At 43.2% G+C, this 20,525-nt stretch overlaps 1 protein-coding gene across 6 annotated transcripts in view; it reads left to right on the plus strand.

The window, feature by feature from the left end:
* fndc5a (fibronectin type III domain containing 5a) overlaps positions 1-20,525 on the plus strand; it is a 96,468-nt gene that overhangs the window by 16,074 nt on the left and 59,869 nt on the right. For all 6 annotated transcript variants that reach the window (XM_078423124.1, XM_078423119.1, XM_078423122.1 and 3 more), the window contains exon 2: positions 13,456-13,571. In XM_078423124.1, coding sequence (XP_078279250.1) covers positions 13,456-13,571 — 116 coding nt within the window. The remainder of the gene's footprint in view (positions 1-13,455; positions 13,572-20,525) is intronic.

The following is a 20,525-nucleotide window of genomic DNA, read 5'->3' on the forward strand; positions in this document are numbered from 1 at the left end:
TCTGAACAGGAGAAGATGCTGTTGCTTTGGTAATAATTTCTGCTTAAATTTTCCTTCAGGTGTAAATTGAATTTGTTTGCAATACAACCTTGCATATCATACTCCACCTCCAACTTATTGACTAACAAATTGTATAAGAAAATAACTGCAGATGCTGGTACAAATCGAAGGTATTTATTCACAAAATGCTGGAGTAACTCAGCAGGTCAGGCAGCATCTCGGGAGAGAAGGAATGGGTGATGTTTCGGGTCGAGACCCTTCTTCAGTCTGAAGAAGGGTCTCGACCCGAAACGTCACCCATTCCTTCTCTCCCGAGATGCTGCCTGACCTGCTGAGTTACTCCAACATTTTGTGAATGACTAACAAATTGTCATCAGTAGATATGTGTAGGGTGCTTGTTTACACCGAAGATACACACGTAATGCTGGAGTAACTCAGCAGAACAGGTAGCATCTCAGGATAGAAGGAATGAGTGATGTTTCGGGTCGAGACCCTTCATCAGATCCGAGTGTCTCTCATCAGTAGATTCTCTGGGGCAATATTATGTAAACTCTGAGGACTTTTGAAGTGAAATACAGATGTAGAATTTCACTATTCTTTGGCTCTGCCTTTTAAATCGTACTGTTCTGGTTGGTTTCTGTTGCCGTTGGCTGAATTTATCTTCATCAGAGACAACGGGCAAAGTGAAAGAGTTCTGATGACCAAACAACATTTCAGGCAAAAAAAAGACACTAAGTGCTGGAGTAACTCTGCGGGTCAGGCAGTGTCTCTGGAGAACATGGATAGGCAATGTTTCGGGATCGGGCCCTTCTTCAGACTGATTGGATCAGTGGGAAGAAGGCTGGAACCTAGATGGGGCCAGAGCAAAGCCTGGCAAGTGATGAGCGGGTACAAGTGAGGGTGGTTTGAGTCACAGGTGATTGACACTGAGACGCTGCCTGACCCGCTGAGTTACTCCAGCACTTTGTGTCTATCTTTGGTCTGAACCAGCATCTGCTGTTCCTTTCTGCACACTTGATTGACAGTGGTTGGACAAAGGCCAGAGATGAACAGATAAATGATTGTGAGATAAGAAGAGTAGAGGCATAAATTGTGAAGCTAGATGAAGGAATGTAGGTGGAAGGGGATGGGAGGAGGGGAAGGACGGTGGGATTATGAGATAAATGGGCGCACATCCAGGTGGGGCGCAGGGAAGAGAGGGGGTGGTAAGGGGGGAGGGGGTTGTTTGTTGGTTAGTTATTTAAAATTGGAGAATTCAATGTTCATAGCATTGGGCTGTAAGCTATCCAAGTGGAATATGAGGTGCTGATCCTTCATGTTCACCCATCCATATTCTCCAGAGATGCTGCCTGCCCCACTGAGTTACTCTGGCACTTTGTGTCTTTCTTTTGTGTCCAGCATCTGCTGTTCCTTGTGTCTACATTTCAGGCTGATGGTAGGACATGCAAACCCTTAAGCACACATGTGTAGGAAGGAACTGTAGATGCTGGTTTACACCAAAGAAAGACACAAAAAAAGCTGAAGTAACTCAGCAGTCAAGTAGCATCTCTGGAGAAAAAGAGTTGGTGACGTTTCTTGAAGGAGGGTCTCAACCTGAACCGTCACTTTACTGAACGAACACACACTTTACCCGGTCAGGCAGCATCTCAGGAGAGAAGGAATGGGTGACGTTTCGGGTCGAGATCCTTCTCGACACAAAACGTCACCCATTCCTTCTCTCCTAAGATGCTGCCTGACCTGCTGAGTTACTCCAGCATTTTGTGATACCTTCGATTTGTACCAGCATCTGCAGTTATGTTCCTACACATTTTACCCGGAGTAAGTATTCAATTGAGATATTTTTTCAGACTGATGTGATCATCTTGCATGTGGTTTAATCTCTCCTTCAAGATCAATTACTCCATTAAAGAAATCAATCTGTTAAATCTTCATTGTACTCCATTAAAGGTAGACACAATGTTCCAGGTGAGCTTTCACAAGGCTGCTCTGCAATGTCAATTACTCAAATCCTCTTGCATTTACATCCAGGTATAGCTTGCTTTCCTAACTGCGTGTTAACTTCCACCGACTCATGTACAAAGACATGAACACCATAACAATCATTCTCTCACCATTGCCTCTCCGCTTTTGGATTTTCTCTACCAAAGTGAATCACTTCACATTCACCTATTCCTTTTCTCCAGAGATGCTGCCTGACCTGCTGAAATACTCCAGCATTTTGTGTCTATCCTCGAAGGGTTGGGCCCAGCATTAAAGGGGTCAGATATATTGATATTGTCAAACGATATGTGATCAAATTTCCGGAAATGCTTACAACGAGATTAGGCAATCAATAGACAATAGACAATAGGTGCACGAGGAGGCCATTCGGCCCTTCGAGCCAGCACCGCCATTCAATGTGATCATGGCTGATTATTCTCAAACAGTATCCCGTTCCTGCCTTCTCCCCATACCCCCTGACTCTGCTATCCTTAAGAGTATCTAACTATCTCTTGAATGCATTCAGAGAATTGGCCTCCACTGCCTTCTGAGGCAGAGAATTCCACAGATTCACAACTCTCTGACTGAAAAAGTTTTTCCTCATTCCAGTTCTAAATGGCCTACCCCTTATTCTTAAACTGTGGCCCCTTGTTCTGGACTCCCCCAACATTGGGAACATGTTTCCTGCCTCTAACGTGTCCAACCCCTTAATAATCTTATACGTTTCGATAAGATCTCCTCTCATCCTTCTAAATTCCAGTGTATACAAGCCTAGTCGCTCCAGTCTTTCAACATATGACAGTCCCACCATTCCGGGAATTAACCTAGTAAACCTACGCTGCACGCCCTCAATAGCAAGAATATCCTTGTCCTTATCTTTGTGAATTCAGCACGAAGTTGACAAAGGGTGTACACAATCAAAGCTTCAGGAATAGATCAATCAGCCCATTGTCTCAACATAGAACAAGTCCATTCAGCCATATTGATCAAAGCTAATGCTTACATTCCACATAAGACTTACCCCTCGCTGCTTTACCTTCCACTTCCTTCTAACCTTCTAGACTTTAACCTCACTGTATATGTCATCCTGCTCCGTAAATCTATCAATGCTAATAGCCTCAACCATTGCATGTGACTGTCAGTCGGAAGTTATAAATCATATCTGAATAAGGATATTTCTCCTGAATTCTTTCCATTATTAGCGACATCTCACGTCTATTCCTGCTCAGTTTGTTTACAGACAAGTGGAAATTTGCACTTATTGCATCTGAACCATTTGTGATCTGAAAGGCCTTTCCCAATCCACTTCCCATTTCCGGAGGAATTTGCCCCAACCTTTCCTGTTAGGGAGTTGCCAGCATTTCTTGTCCTTGCTAATGTGTTTTGAATCTTTACCATCCCACTCTAACCATTTTACAGCATGAAAATCGGAACTGTGCATAATACAGTAAATGCGGAGAAATGAAAAAAATAATGCGCACTGCAAAGTTGGTACAATGGTTATTTAAATTCAGATTTGTATGTGTGATTGAATTTAAGTTCTATCGAAGTTTAAATCAGTGTTGCCATTTCTATTGCTTTATTGTTGGTGACAGTGCATTCTTTATTTTATTACTTTACTCACCGAGGTTGCTACTTCCATTGATTTATGTGCTCATTTTCTCACTGCCACCTCCACCTCTCCATTCTTGATGTTGAAGAATATCCTTATTTATCCCTATTTAATTTTCATGATCTTTATTTCATTCTCCTCCCACAAGCGTTGCCATTTGCCCAAGACCTCTCAAGTTGCTGCAGCATGATTTCCATTTCTCTGAATTACGGCATCTTCAGCTATTAATTTCTCAATGAACAAATCCCTCCTTCCGTATTCTTATATATAGTCTAACTGCCCTTTCAATACACCATTAAGTTTCATTGCATTTATTAGTCAAGATTCATTGCACATAAGAAGCCTGCTCTCAGGGTCTTTTATTTTTCTTATGATGTATAAACTTGTCCATAACTCATTCTGTTATTCCTAAAGCCATATGTTAAACAAATTTGTATTTGCCATGGTAGACATCTGAAATACATTCGAAAAGCCAAGTTACTGATGCACAGGGATTTTAACGTTATGGAGACACAAGGAAATGCAAATGTTGGTTTACAAACAAAAAGACACATTTGCAAAAGAAAGAGGACATCTCGGATGACCAAGAATGGAAAGTCTCATCTTGGGAACAGATGTGGCAGAGACAGAGAAATTGAGATGAGGGTATAGTATTCTTTGCAAGAGGCATGGTGAGAGGAGGTGTAGTCCATACACCACTGGAGGTTGGTGGGTTTGTAGTGGACATCAGATTACTACAATTTTATTTTATTTTTACTTTATGACCAGCCGCCGATCTCTGCAATTATTATTTGCTGCAGGATTGTGGGGTCTGGTAATCACCCCTTTTATGTCTGAGGGAAACTAAGTCTATTAAACCCAAATTTAAGGAAAACTTTAAAATCCAGTATAAATTAGTGAGACCGCACCTGGAGTACTGTGTGGAGTTTTGGTCTCCAAATTTGAGGAAGGATATTCTTGCTATTGAGGGCGTGCAGCGTAGGTTTACTAGGTTAATTCCCGGAATGGCGGGACTGTCGTATGTTGAAAGACTGGAGCGACTAGGCTTGTATAAACTGGAATTTAGAAGGATGAGAGGGGATCTTATCGAAGCATATAAGATTATTAAGGGGTTGGACACGTTAGAGGCAGGAAACATGTTCCCAATGTTGGGGGAGTCCAGAATAAGGGGTAGGCCATTTAGAATAGACAATAGACAATAGACAATAGAAAATAGGTGCAGGAGAAGGCCATTCGGCCCTTCGAGCCAGCACCGCCATTCAATGTGATCATGGCTGATCATTCTCAATCAGTACCCCGTTCCTGCCTTCTCCCCATACCCCCTGACTCTGCTATCCTTAAGAGCTCTATCTAGCTCTCTCTTGAATGTATTCAGAGAATTGGCCTCCACTGCCCTCTGAGGCAGAGAATTCCACAGATTCACAACTCTCTGACTAAAAAAGTTTTTCCTCATCTCTGTTCTAAATGGCCTACCCCTTATTCTTAAACTGTGGCCCCTGGTTCTGGACTCCCCCAACATTGGGAACATGTTTCCTGCCTCTAACGTGTCCAACCCCTTAATAATTTTATACGTTTCGATAAGAATGGAGATGAGGGAAAACTTTTTCAGTCAGAGAGTTGTAAATCTGTGGAATTCTCTGCCTCAGAAGGCAGTGGAGGCCAATTCTCTGAATGCATTCAAGAGAGAGCTAGGTAGAGCTCTTAAGGATAGCGGAGTCAGGGGGTATGGGGAGAAGGCAGGAACGGGGTACTGATTGAGAATGATCAGCCATGATCACATTGAATGGTGGTGCTGGCTCGAAGGGCCGAATGGCCTACCCCTGCACCTATTGTCTATTGTCTAAATTCAACAGGTTATTAAACACGGTTTCAGCAAAGAAAGCATGTGTACATGTAGTGTCTTTCACAACTTCGGGATGACCCTGGAAATGCTTAAAGGTAACTGGGTAGCTTATGAAGCATAGCCACTATTAAGTGGACAAAAGAGGCAGACAGTATTCTCACTATGGGGTCCGAAGAACAGCAACAAAGTGTGATCAGTTAATCTGTCTTAGTGACGTTGATTGAGGGAAAGATTATTGCAGGAGAATTACACTGTCCAGTGGACAAGAATCTCCAATTTCTCCCAAGTCCACTTTGTTAGGCTTAGAGATACAGCACGGAAATGGGCCTTTCAGCCCATCGAGTCCGCCCTGACCACCCACTGACACTATCCTACACACACTAGGGGCGATTTACATTTCCTCCAAGCCAATTAACCTACAAACCTGCACGTCTCTGGAGTGTGGAAAGAAACCGAAGATCTCGGAGAAAACCCATAAAGGTCAGGGGGAAGACGTACAAACTCCGTACAGACAAGTGCCCGTAGTCGGGATTGAACCTGGGTATCCGGCACTGTAAGGCATTAGCTCTACCGCTATGCCACTGTGCCACTCTTACTTCATTGCTTATAATTAGTACTAAATAACTCTAAATGGACAAAAGCCTTTAGTCAAACATGTTCACATCCCAGAAATAAACTCAGCCTCAACCTGAGAATGATTCATCTAGCAATAACAAAAGACTTGCTCTTTTCCTTCCCTGTGGTTAACACACACTTTACTGGCAGTAAGTATTCAATTGAGACATTTTTTCAGAATGATGTGATCATCATGCATGTGGTTTAATCTCTCCTTCAAGATCAATTACTGCATCCAAGAAATCAATCTTCATTGTACTCCATTTATAGGGAGACACAATATTCCAGGTCAGGTTTCATAAGGCTGCTAGGCAGCGTCAATCAGGTGTTTTTAGTCCTTTACTCAAATCCTCTTGTAGTTACGTCCAGGTATGGCTTGCTTTCCTAACTGCATGTTACCTTCCACTGACTCATGTACAAGGACATGAACACCACAGCAATCATTCTCTCACCATTGTCTCTCCACTTTGGGATTTTTTCTAACAAAGTGAATCACTTCACATTCCCCTATCTCTCCTTGATCTTTTATTTGGCCAGTCTACATCCCCCTGACTCCTCTCTGCCTCCTCTCCAGAACTCACACCACCACCCAGATTAACAACATCTCCAAACGTGGCATTTTACATTTTTCTCAAGTCCTTCAAGCATCCAGCACGTGAGGAGAGAGGCTCAGCCGACTAAAATCTATTTATACAAGAACTCCTTTGAGTATGCATTAAAGTCTGTGAGGATCTATTGTAAGGGTTAAACAGACAATGTCAGCTAATATGTAAAATGGAGATATCGGCCAAATTAGCAGCATAGCATTCAAAACCCTTCGAAAACAAGATGATCCCAAGACAAGTGGGAGATGTTTTCTGCACCTGTTCATGCCTGGGAACTTACAATGTCTGCCAACATCTTGTTTGCTGAGCAGAACACATTGGGCAGACCACCTTCGCCCCCTACTGCTAGTAGTGCAGAAGCACTGCAGACAGGGGGGGCTTATGATTGACTCCGGGAAGCGGTATGGCACGTTCTGATCAGATAAGAAATGCCATAAAGGATGATGTCGGGCGCCCTTCCAGGAGGAGAGAGCCCCAGCCTTGGACCGTGTCGTGAAAAGTGCCAGGTGATCAACAACAGGAACATCCTGCGGCTTGCTCTGCTGTGAACTCAGGGTTTGCGCGTGCGTACACGGATACATGGGTCTATGTGCCTTATTAAATACTTTGTTATTCAAACTCTGTTGTCTGAATCCAGTGATTTACCGAACACAACAGTGGAGCTGCAGTTTCAGCTCTCTGAGGTCAAGAGAAATTTCTTAGCCTGGAAATGAGATGTTACTTTCATTTGTACACCAATCATTGCTCGCTTGGGGAATGTAAAAGTACTTCACTGCAATGAAGTCCTTCTGAAGTGCAGTCTCTATTGTAATGTAGGAAACAAGACATTTATTGCAAGCTCGGAAAGTTGCCTCTACGTTTTATGTTCTGAAATTCTTGACCTCTGTACCAATGGGAACAATTTCTACAAGTTCCTTTGTGAAAGATGAAGACTGAGACATGGCTATTGCCTACGGTTCAGTGAGCACTCTGGTGTTTAGTTTAGAGATACAGCGCGGAAACAGGCCCTTTGGCCCTACGAATTCACGAGTTCGCTCTAACCAGCGATCCACGCACGCTAACACTAACACTATCCTACACACAGTAGGGACAGTTTACACTTTTACCAAGCCAATTAACCTGCAAACCCGTACGCCTTTGGAGTGTGGGAGGAAACCATTTTGACAAAAAACATTTGACTGGCCTTTTGTGAATGTTGTGCAGCCTGGGAAGGAACAAATGACATGAAAAAAGACAGCAGGGAAATTAAATGAGAGCAGCAGTGGGGAATAACCTCAGCGACCGGGTCCAATGAAAGCTCTGATTTACAGAGGAATGGGAGAGAGAAACCAGACACCTTGAGGACATCAATCCTTGTGAAGGTGAAGGTGTCTAAAGATTGGACCCCAGAGAGGTGGTGCGTGTATATTGGGGAGGATCCAGCTTCCCAGATTTGTATAAGCATTTACATTGAAATGCGAAAATGGCAATGGCAATCCAAATGTGGGAAAGTGCATCATTCTTTGTTATATAATATAAGAAGATAACTGCAGATGCTGGTACAAATCGATTTATTCACAAAATGCTTTGTTATTCTTTGCTGTAAAGGCTTTCACTTCACACTTGCTTCCCCACATTTAAAATTCTGCAGTGACTATTTCAACTTTGTGTTTGAATCCATCAAATATGTAGCATTGGAGACACAAGGGACTGCAAATGCTGGAATCTTGTGCAAAACACGGAGTGCTGGAATAACTCAGCGGATCGGGCAGCGTCTGTGGAGTAAATGGATAGGCGATGTTTAGGATCGGGACCCTTCCTCAGGCTGATCTATAGGGTGCTCTTATTTACATTGGTGCTCATAGAACCAACCTCAGGCAGGGTGGACTGGGAGAGTGCAGCAACCAGAGAGCTCACAATCCACTGCCTTTAAGGTTTAGAGTGGTTGTGGAGGGGATCTTCCACTGGTGGGTCTAGGACCAGAGGGCATAGCCACAGATTAAAAGGATGCACCTTTAGAAACGAGATGAGGAGGAATTTATTTAGTCAGAGGGTGGTGAATCTGTGGAATTCATTGCCACAGACAGTAAGCCATTGGGTATTTTTATGGAAATTGACAGATCTATGATTAGTAAGGGTGTCAAGGGAAGGCAGGAGAAATGGGGTTGAGAGGGAAAGATAGATGAGGTAAGATTGAATGGCAGAGTAGACTCGATGGGCAACATGGCCTAACTCTGCTCCTATGACTTATGAACTTATGATAACTTGAAGGGATTTTCTGCCAGAGTGAGGGCGAGGGCGAGACTTTGAACTGCCCACAGGGAAGCTTGGGGATTTCTGAAAATGGATGCAGACAGCAACTGAGCAAATGCTGTACAAACGATGCCATTTAGGTATGCACACTGTTCAGGTCTCAGGATGCTCTTAGTCTGTTCAGGATGCTCTTAGTGATAACTCTGTGCAATATTGAAGTAAGATTTTATGGTACACAGTCACAAAGGATTCTTTCTACTGCTGGGTGAAGGATATCCCAAATAGAATATGCCGGTGCGACTGCAATGAGTCTGCAGACCCAATCACCAGTTTGCCATCATCTATCATCGGTTTCCTCCCACACTCCAAAGACATACAGGTATGTAGGTTAATTGACTGGGTAAATGTAAAAATTGTCCCTAGTGTGTGTAGGATAGTGTTACTGTGCGGGGATCGCTGGGCGGCGCGGACTCGGTGGGCCGAAGGGCCTGTTTCCGCGCTGTATCTCTAAATCTAAATCATCTTGCGCCAATAAAGTGCCTCTCTGGAAAAGATAAATTTACATGCGCACAAATAGAGTGAGAGATCGGACTGAAATGGCTTACACAAAGAAGAAAACATTCTCGATGATCTGCCTCCTTCTGCACTAAGGTGTTGTGATCATCGATACTCTGGTGCTTCGACAAATAGAGTTGTGAGGTGGAATATTATACAAGATTTCTCAGAAGCAGATCGAAAAATGTATCAATATATTTAGGAGGGCAAAATGGGTGCAAGAGATAGCTCTGGCAAATAATATTAAGGAAAATCAAAAGGGAATTTATAAGTACATTAAGGGACAGAGGGGTAACCAGAGAGAGAACAGGGTCCCTCAAAAACTAAAGCAGTCACCTCTGTAGGGAGCCGTAGGAGATGGGAAAGGACCACGATGAGTATTTCACCCTTGTTTTTACAGTAGAGAAAGACATGAAGACTGGGGAACTTAGGTCAGTTAACAGAGATGTCTTGAGGGCAGTCTGTATTACGGTCAAGGAGGTGCTAAGCATTCTAAGACTTGTGAAGGTAGATAAATCTCCCGGACCTGATAAGATATATCCGAGGACACACTGTGGGAAGCTGGAGGCTCTGAAGAAGGGTCCCGAACTGAAAGATGGCTATCAATTCTCTCCATTCATGTTGCTTGACCCACCGAGTAATTCCAGCACTTTGCATCCCTCAAGTTTCCCGCATCTGCAGTTCTGAGGATAAGCTACTTGGTAGCTGAGTTAAACACTGAACTGTACTCTTCTTTGTAGATGTCGTGGAGTCTGGAGATTCCCCACTGATTTAGATTGGAGTGATTTGGGAATAAATCCCTCTATTATGAGAAATATCTTTCACTTTCATTTATATTTTTTAATAGAAAATTTGAACAGGCAATTATATCTATGATTAATATTAGAATGCAATGTAATCTTGTAAATTTCCCCCGTGCGGGACGAATAAAGGAATATATTATTATACATCTGTTTCTTGCATCGCTGCTTAGAGCTTATGGGATGTCACGTAGCACCGATTGTACTCCATCAGTTTTAGGGCACTTTTTAATCAGCATAATCACAGCCTGAAATAACCATTGCAGTATTAGGAAAACAGAGACATGAAACGGAATTTATACAGAATAAAGAAATTTTGGAAAAATTGAACATTGTTACTGAGACACCAGGGCAGCAGAGTGACGCATCAGTATGAAAGCCTTACAGCGCCAGAGACCTGGGTTTGATCGTGACTGTGGGGGCTCTCTGTAAATTTTCTTGTGACCGCGTGTGTTTTTTTCGGCCGCTCTGGTCTCTTCCCAAAAACATGCAGGTTTGCAGATTAATTGGCTTCTGTAAATTGTCCCTAATGTGTGGGATAGAACTAGTGTCCAGGTGATCGCTGGTCGGCATGGACCTCGTGGGCTGAAGGGCCTGTCTCTATGCTGTATCACCAAAATGAAAACTAGAACTTTATCTATTAAATTGCTCAGGTCGGCTAGATAAGTGCACAGCTAAAACTGCACAGTGTGGAAACAGGCCCCTCACACGAGAGTCAATTATCCTACTAACTTGCACATCTTTGGGATACGGGAGCTCATGAGCTCACGGGAGGATCGTGCAAACTCCACATGGACAGAACTGAAGTCTGGTTACAGGGATGTGATGTACCACTGATCTTTCCTGCCTTTTGTATTTTGGACAAGTTTGATTCTGATAATATTTTCTTCTCAGATACTGTACATACTTTAAAAGGTAAAGTAGTGTAACATTTTTTTTTTTAAATGAACTAAAGAAAATCAGGTGAAACATTTGATGTTGCTATTGGATTTTTAATAGTCAGTTTGATTTCCCAGGACCATTTTGTGATGAAGCAATAATGTTGTTGAGATATCATGTTCATAGATGGCAAGAGAATGGATACAACCTTGCGGCAAAAAGTGTGTTCTAAATAGTGAAATTAATAGACATGAAGCATTTACATATGTTGTCAGGAACTGATAAAGTAATCCAACGCTACTTCAGGGCTAATTTAGACACAGTTATAATTTAAGTTAATTTACTCCATTGTAAAATCAGCAGTTTCAATATGGTAGTTAGGGAGATAAACGTCAGCTTCTGTTCGAATCCTGTAGAAGCCAACTAATGATGTTAATGTCTGACAAATTAAGTCCCTGATAATTTGCAATAGTCAAATTGTGAGCCATGTCAAACGTTGAGGCCAAAGCACTCAGTTATTGAACTGTAAATGGGGCTACGACCCCCAGTGACAACAGGCAGGGAGCTAAACGGGGGAAGCAGCAGGTAGCCATCTAAGTTGCCGATGAGAGAAGCTGCTGGAGAACAATATCTTTAACTCGCAGCGAGTTCCCCCAAAAGGAAAGTTGTGCAGTTTGACCGTGCTCCAGATAGGAGTGGGTTCGGCAGATCGGTGACTAGCCACCATTTTGTGAATATTTTGGATCATTGATTGTTGCACCATTGGAAAGCATACATGAACCCCCAATCCCAGAGAAGGAAATATTATTCCTCCTGTGTTCTTATCTGTCTTGCATAACGTGGTTTTCCTTTTGTACTGTGTATAAATATACCTTTGGGAAAGATATACCTAAGGAAATTAAGTGACCAGAGTGCGATTTTGCTGCTTAGTTACAGATTGCCCTGTTTTGTATGCCAAATCTTCAATGAGTAGGAAAATAACTGCAGATGCTGGTACAAATCGAAGGTATCACAATATGCTGGAGTAACTCAGCGGGTCAGGCAGCATCTCAGGAGAGAAGGAATAGGTGATGTTTCAGGTCGTTTCGACCTGCTGAGTTATTCCAACATTTTGTGATACCTTCGAAATCTTCAATGAGGATTCACAGAGAAAAACAGCATCAAATCCACATGATGGGACTGGTTTTATATCCTTTGCACCTGAATTGTATGCCTTAAAGTGGATAGATATCCATTTGTTAACGAGTAAATCACTTCATTACAGAAATTTAAAGCAATGGAAATATTATTCAAATTTTTAAAAGTTACAAAATACAGATTAAAGTTTGTAAAAATGTTTCTTTCTCAGTCAGAAATACATTTATTTATTCATTATTACCAACAAGGGCTTATTCTGCGGATTACTGTTCAGGTGGTCATTTGTAAGTCATGATAGTACTGCCAGAGAGAAACTAAAATAGTTATCAACGTATATGCGTCTGAGTTAATAAATGGGATCTGTGTGGAAGGATTGAGATCAGAAGAAAAACTACCCTAAGTTGCCACTGACATATCAGTTCTGCATTTTACACTGTGGCTTGATTGTTATCATGTATAGTCTTTTCACTAACTGGATAGCACGCATCAAAAAAAGCACTGTACCTCGGTACACATGACAATAAAAACTAAACTAAACTAACCATTCATTATATGGACATATATATATATATATGGAAACTGTGTGACCTGTTGAGTTGTATTTTATCTGACTATTTTCTTAAGTGCTGTCATCCTCATAATGATGAGATTTAGTTTTAGATTTACAACACGGAACGAGGCCCTTCAGCCCACTGAGTCCGCACTGTAGTGATCCCCGTACACTAACACGGGACAATTTACAATTTTATCAAGCCAATTAACATACAAACCTTTGGAGTGTGGGAGGAAACAAGAATATCCAGGGAAAACCGACGCAGGTCACCGAGAGAACGTATAAACTCCATACAGACAGCACCCATAGTCAGAATCAAACCCGGGACTCTGGCACTGTAAGGCAGCAACTCTACTGCTGCGCCCAATTATAAACAAAAATGGGAACGATATAATTTGGATGGATATTCTGCAAATTCAAGCAATCAGAGGAATGTTTTAACGATTGGGGAGAAGGCAGGGAGAATGGGGTTAGGAGGGAGAGATGGATCAGCCATGATTGAATGGCGTAGTAGACGATGGGCCAAATGGCCTAATTCTACTCCTATTCCTTATGAATTTATGATTAATATTGTTTTAAAGGAGATGTGAAGAGTACCAATTGAAGATATTTTTTTTAAATATGATTATTTTCTCTATTTGTAGACATATTAGCAGCTCCTGTCAATGTCACAGTGCGACATCTGCAGGCCAACTCAGCAGTGGTATCATGGGAGGTTCCTGATGGAGATGCTGTCATCGGCTACGCTATATCGCAGCAGGTATCACTGTATTTGATCTATCAGAACTCTTGGATACAAATGTCTCACTCCTGCATTGCGGTTGTGCCTCTAGGTTAGTATAGATGCTTAGAGCGCGGAAACAGGCCCTTCGGCCCACCGATCAGTTATTTGATCCGCGCCGGCCAGTACACTAGCACTGTCCTACACACTAGGGCCAATTTACAGTTCTACTAAAGCCAATTAACCTACAAACCTGTACGTGATTATAGTGTGGGAGAAAACCGGAGCTCCCGTGGGAAACCCATGCGGTCACGGGGAGAACTTACAAACTCCGTACAGACAGCATCCGTAGTCAGGGTCTCTGGCGCTGTAAGGCAGCAACTCTACCACTGCACCACCGTGCCACCCACTATGTTCCTCATACTGTGAGAGGGAAACAAGAAATAAAAGTACCTCGGAAGGATTTTTTGTTGGATTTACTAATCCGTTAGTCTCAGATGTCTCTCGGAAGCCAAAGCTCCTCTCAGTGATCTCGTGGGTGGCCTCATGACTTACTGGTCCCGTCGAGTTAGTCTAGGTGTCCTTCAAAAAAATCTACTTGTTTTCCTAAGCAGGGTTTGAAATGTGGTGCTGCTTGCAGCCCAGTGGTATGAACATTGACTTCTCCAACTTTAGATAGTTCCTCTGTCCCTCTCTTCCCCTCCCCTTCCCAGATCTCCCACTGCCTTCCTGTCTCCACCTATATCCTTCCTTTGTCCCACCCCCTTGACATCAGTCTGAAGAAGGGTCTCAACCCGAAACGTCGCCCATTCCTTCTCTCCTGAGATGCTGCCTGACCTGCTGAGTTACTCCAGCATTTTGTGAATAAATACCATTTTAGCTGACATCGTCTGTTTAACCCTTGCATTACATTCCACCTGAAATACATTTTGTAGATGGTACATCCGGTAACCATGGTGCACAAGTGTGGGTAGTGAAAATGCCAATTGGCACTAGATTGGCATCTTATGGTTTACAGTGACATGAAATATAATGCGAATGTGGGTAGCAAAGAGGCTTCAAAGAGATATGCATGAGCTAATTGAGTGACCAATAACATAACCAGTGGAATATAATGTGGAAAATGTGAGATTGTCTACTTTGGTCAGAAAAAAACAAACGGTCTGAGTATATTTTTAAATGACTGGGTCAATATAAGGTCATAAGGAATAGGAGTAGAATTAGGCCATTCGGCCCATCAAGTCTATGCCATTCAATCATGGCAGATCTATCTCTCCCTCATTACCCCATTCTCCTGCCTTCTCTCCATAACCTCTGACACCCGTACTAATCAAGAAATTATATTACCCAAGGATATACATGGTATAGGTGCATTGTTGTGACAACAGGGCCAGAACACTGTTAAAAACTAGATTTTCAAATGTTTTTGATTTTTAATATGACAAAAATATTGTTTTGCCAACAGAAAAACACTGCATCGTGTAGACGGTCTAGCAAAGATTCTGGGATAGCAGGTCTGTCATGGAGCCACACAACACAGAAACACTCAGAAACAGTCCCTTCAGCCCAACTTGTCCATGCCGACCAAAATGCCCCACCTAAGCTAGTCCTTCACTTGGCCCATATCCCTCTAAACTTTTCTTATCCCTGTACCTGTCCAAATGTCTTTTAAATGTTGTTATTGTACCTGCACTAACGACTTCATGTAGCATCTTGTTCCATATACAAACCACCCTCTGTCCCTCCAGGATCTTATTAAATCTTTCTCTTCTCCTCGAAAGTCTCTGTCCTCTAGTTCGTGATTCTCCTATGCTGGATAAAAGACATGAATTCACCCTATATATTCTCATCATGATTTCATGCACCTCTATAAGATCGTCGCCCTGCAACCCGTGCTCCAAGGAACAAAGTCCTAACCTGTACAACCTTTCCCTGGTTCCTGGCCAAATCGTCGTAAATCTTCACTGCACTCATTCCAGCTTGACGGCATCTTTCTGTAGCAGGGTGACCAAAACTGAACTCTGGAGGTGGGCTTAACCAATGATGGGTGAGGTGCCGGAAGGCTGAAGGGTGGCTAATGTTGTGCCTCTATTTAAGAAGGGCATCATAGAAGAACCGGCATCTACAGACCATAACCTAACATCTGTTGTAGGAAAGTTACTCGAGAGAATTTTGAGGGACAAGATATACATGCATTTGGAAAGACGGAGGTTGATGAGGGATCGTTTTATGTGTGGGAGATCATGTCTCATGAATTTGATTGAGTTTTTAATTGACTGTCATCCTATCAAAGTCAAGGTGCCCATTGCTCATTCCTCCAAAAATACTCAAGTTTTTATTCACTATCCATGTTCGCAAAGGGGGGGATATCAAAGAACCCCGGATTTTCCGTTAGATGATAGAACAGACATGTTGTGCCTCCTCAGCCAGTATGAAGAAGTTGATCAAGTTTGGATGATATGGTTCATATTAATAAGAATGCTTCAATAGGTTTCTCAGAACTTTGGAACAGAACCTCACTATTTTGTGTTCACTGAAATGTAATAATAACGGAATGCCAACACTTGACATCTACCCGCTGAGTTAATATCAGTTCAATTTTAAGGTTGCCTGTGATGTCGGAATGTCGTGTATTATTGCAAAGTTCACATGACACCAATAAAACAAAATAATCCAGGTACAAAACTTGCAACACATAGACGGGTAAGGCCCGTGAAGCAGCTTGTCAACAGTGCATTGTAAATGTGTGACAGGTATTTTCATAAAATGTCATTCCCACAGTGGAGTCATTTTGTTTTTTATAAATTCCCTCATGGAAGGTTGAGAACTCTTTTCCTAAACCACCCGATCTCAAGAAACATCGACAATTACTACCATATTGCCCATTTCCTAAATGCCCATGCCCCCATTTTCCTGACCACAGCCTCAATTTCTTTCATTACCCAGAGTTCCATCCTCCTACCTGCCCCACTCTAACAGGAACAGGAAGGAGCAGCTGTGTTGCTGTGCTACATCTCCCAAGATGAAGTGTGGCACTGTTGCAAAGCCATTTTGGAGCGGGTCAACCATATTACTGAGGGTGCGGTGTTATAGGCAGACAAGATTATAGGTGTTATAGGCAGACAATCTCCTATCCCCCCCATCCGGACCAAACTCAGATCCTGGGGGGACAGGGCTTTCTCCATCGCTGCTCCCCCCCTATGAAACTCACTACCCCAAACCGTCAGAGACTCCTCACTCACCACATTCAAAACATCACTGAAGTCTCACCTGTTCAGTACTGCCTTCAACCACTGAAGGTCACCTCACCTTCTGTCTCCTTTCTCTGTTTGTTTACTTATTTATCTATTTATTCACTTCCCTATGTTCTTTAAATCCCTGTAAAGTGTCTTTGAGTGTATGAAAAGCGCTATATAAATGTAATACATTATTATTATTATTATTATTAAGATTGGAAAGAAAGGCACATTTCCCTGATGGAGCTCAATGAACCAGATAAGTTTTTTCCAACGTTAGTAGCCATGGTAATGGTGAAACAAATACTAGCCTTCCATTCCAGATGATCTAATAAAATCCCCCTCATGCCATTATGGGAGTTGTCCTCTCGGTCTTTAGCCCCGGCCTTTAGGTTGCCAGTGCAATGCGTCTTTCAACCAGCTTCATTTCAAGCCTTGCCAAACATCCCATTCTGCCGTTCTCTCTGGATGAATTTTAAAGTGCGTGAACAGACTGAGATGACGAGGCATTGTTATTTGAAAGGGGAAGCGAAAATCAGGAGTCGTCTTGCGGCACAGTGCGAATCGCAAAGTTGGATGATGAAGTGCCAGTAACGGTGGCACCTCACATTATCTGCCTCACCTGTTAGGCAGTGGATGCCACGGTGTCAGGGCGAGCGGTGAAGCACAATAATGAGCTGCAGAAAATTGAAGAATAGAAATGTGAAATGACTGCCTGCCGGGAGGGCAATGCACCAGAGATAACAACTTAATAAGTGCAGGCAGCAGAGGGAGTTACTCAGCATGCTGCATTCTCTCAGAACCATTTTCAATCCCTGAAATAATTATCGCACTTTTTTTTTTTTTTTGATAATGCAATCATCACACAGAATGGAATGGCTCTTGGAAGTTCACATCATTTCTGCAGAGAAGTTGAAACTTGGATGTTTGCCCTTAAACTTTTCTTATTCCTTTTTCCTTCATACTTTTATTGTAATATACAAGTGTGTTCACTTTCATGTAAATTATTTATTTTATGCCATGAAAGCATATCAAGCTACAAGCCTCAACCCTTCAATTTCAGTCCATCAAAGGAACACTACTATGTTATAAAACTGGTGTAAAAGACCGTTCTTCTTTGCTCCATCTTTCGATTTGTCCAGGGAGGAACCCTACACGCTGGTTTAAACTGAAGGCAGACACAAAACGATGCAGAATTCAGCGGGTCATGTAGCATATCTGGAGAAAAGGAAAAAGTGACGTTTCGGATCGAAGCCCTTCAAGAGTCTCCAGAGATGCTGCCTGACCTGCAGAGTTACTCCACCTGTTCGTGTCTTTCCATTTGTCTACACTGCCAACTCTCTCTCGTTCCTCCCCTTCTGAATAATCCATTGTGGTTCTCGGCCGTGGATTTCTTCTACAGGTCAATGCTCTGAGTCTGCCCCAGTCCTGATCAGTTTCTTTAGGTCAACACTTGTTCTGTTAAGTAGTGGTTTCTCTGTTCCCGTGGGAAATAAGGATGGTTGCAGCTGATATATTAAAGCCAGCACTGAGTTTGTGGTCAGAGTGGCACAGTGCACAGTAGTAGAGATGCTGCCTTACAGCGCCAGAGACACAGGTTCAATCCTGACTACGGGTGCAGTCTATATAGAGTTTGTACGTTCTCCCTATGACTGCATAGGTTTTCTCCAGGCGCTCTGTTTTCCTCCCACGTTCCAAAGAGTTTCAGGTTTGTAGGTTATTTGGCTACTGTAAATTGTCCCTAGTATGTAGGATGGCGCTAGTGCACGGGGTGGTAGCTGGTCATGGTGAGATCGCTGGTTGGCGTGGACTTGGTGGGCCGAAGGGCCCGTTTCCATACTGTATCTCTAAAGTCTAAAGAGTGACAAAGACAAAATGCCCTTCAGTAAACCTCTGGAGAATATAGAATTCCTCAGGGTGGGATTTGTAGCTGTACCTCACTTGTGCATGTGACAATAAATACTTGACTTGTTTATCGTGGTCCTGTATGTGTCCAAATGCAACCCTGATTAACACATGTTAGTGGTTAACAGCCATATGAAAATCAGCACAAGCTTACTCACAGGAAACAGCACCATGTAGGTCAGAGATGTCCTCATTCTTCAGGAAACGGGGTTTCCCCTCTTGCATTATAGATGAGGCTCTCACTAGGGTCTCTTCTACATCCCGCAGCTCCGTTCGTGCTCCCCCTCCCCCCACTCGCAACAAGGACAGAATCCCCCTCGTTCTCACCTTCCACCCCACCAGCCAGCGGATCCAACAAATCATCCGCCAACATTTCCGTCACCTACAACGGGACCCCATCACTGGCCATATCTTCCCATCCACTCCCCTCTCTGCGTTCCGCAGAGACTGTTCCCTCCATAACTCCCTGGTCCACTCGTCCCTTCCTACCCAAACCACCCCATCCCCGGGCACTTTCCCCTGCAACCGCACGAGATGCAACACCTGTCCCTTTACCTCCCCCCTCAACTCCATCCAAGGACCCAAACAGTCTTTCCAGGTGAGACAGAGGTTCACCTGCACCTCCTCCAACTTCATCTATTGCATCCGCTGCTCCAGGTGTCAACTTATTTACATCGGCGAAACCAAGCGCAGGCTCGGCGATCGCTTCGCTCAACACCTGCGCTCGGTCCGCGTTGGCCAAACTGATTTTCCGGTGGCCGAGCACTTCAACTCCCCCTCCCATTCCCAGTCTGACCTTTCTGTCATGGGCCTCCTCCAGTGCCATAGTGAGGCCCACCGGAAATTGGAGGAACAGCACCTCATATTTCGCCTGGGCAGCTTGCAGCGCAATGGTATGAACATCGACTTCTCCAACTTTAGATAGTTCCTCTGTGCCTCTCGTCCCCTCCTCCTTCCCAGATCTCCCTCTATCTTCCTGTCTCCACCTATATCCTTCCTTTGTCCCGCCCCCCTGACATCAGTCTGAAGAAGGGTCTCGACCCGAAACGTCGCCCATTCCTTCTCTCCTGAGATGCTGCCTGACCTGCTGAGTTACTCCAGCATTTTGTGAATAAATACCATGTAGGTGGATATGAGCACCTTTGACTCGCTAATTGAAGCTTCTGGCAGTCATTCTTCTTATCGAGTCCACATCACGAGATTAGAAATTATTCAGCCAGAGCTGAACACACTTCTCGGCATCTGCATACAATGGCGTCTTGCACTTCTTGTGCTTCTTGTGCGTAGTGGTGGAAAGATTGGTGGAAATAGGTCAGCGACATGAACACTCTTTCCTTGACTCTCTGGCAGGCATGAATACACTGAAGAACTTTAGTCATCCAATGTCATATTATGGAAAATCCTATTTTCACTACCTGTATTATTCAAAATCCTATGCATTTCTTATGGGACTTCCATTTTAACCATCTTTTCAACATTTCCTCTATGTTTAATGTCCAGAGAACATCTGACCAGCACCTCTTCCATCAAATAGATTCATCTTCATTGACCTGTTTTCTTTATCACAAAGGCCTGCTTCCTTTATCGTCGTTACTTTTATGAATATCTTTAATTCATTGTTCTTTATCTCTCCACATCACATCTCTATCTCTCGTTTCCCTTATAGCTAAGGGTCTCGGCCCGAAACATCACCCATTCCTTCTCTCCAGAGATGCTGCCTGTCCTGCTGAGTTACTCCAGCTTTTTGTGTCTGCCTTCGGTTTAAATCAGCATCTGCAGTTCCTTCTTACATATATCCTCATTGGGTGTCAGTCATGGCCAAATGGGGGTTTGGGCAGTTTAAACAAGCTTA

Source organism: Rhinoraja longicauda, chromosome 27 (assembly GCF_053455715.1).
Source record: "Rhinoraja longicauda isolate Sanriku21f chromosome 27, sRhiLon1.1, whole genome shotgun sequence".
In the NCBI taxonomy this organism is placed as follows: Eukaryota; Metazoa; Chordata; class Chondrichthyes; order Rajiformes; family Arhynchobatidae; genus Rhinoraja; species Rhinoraja longicauda.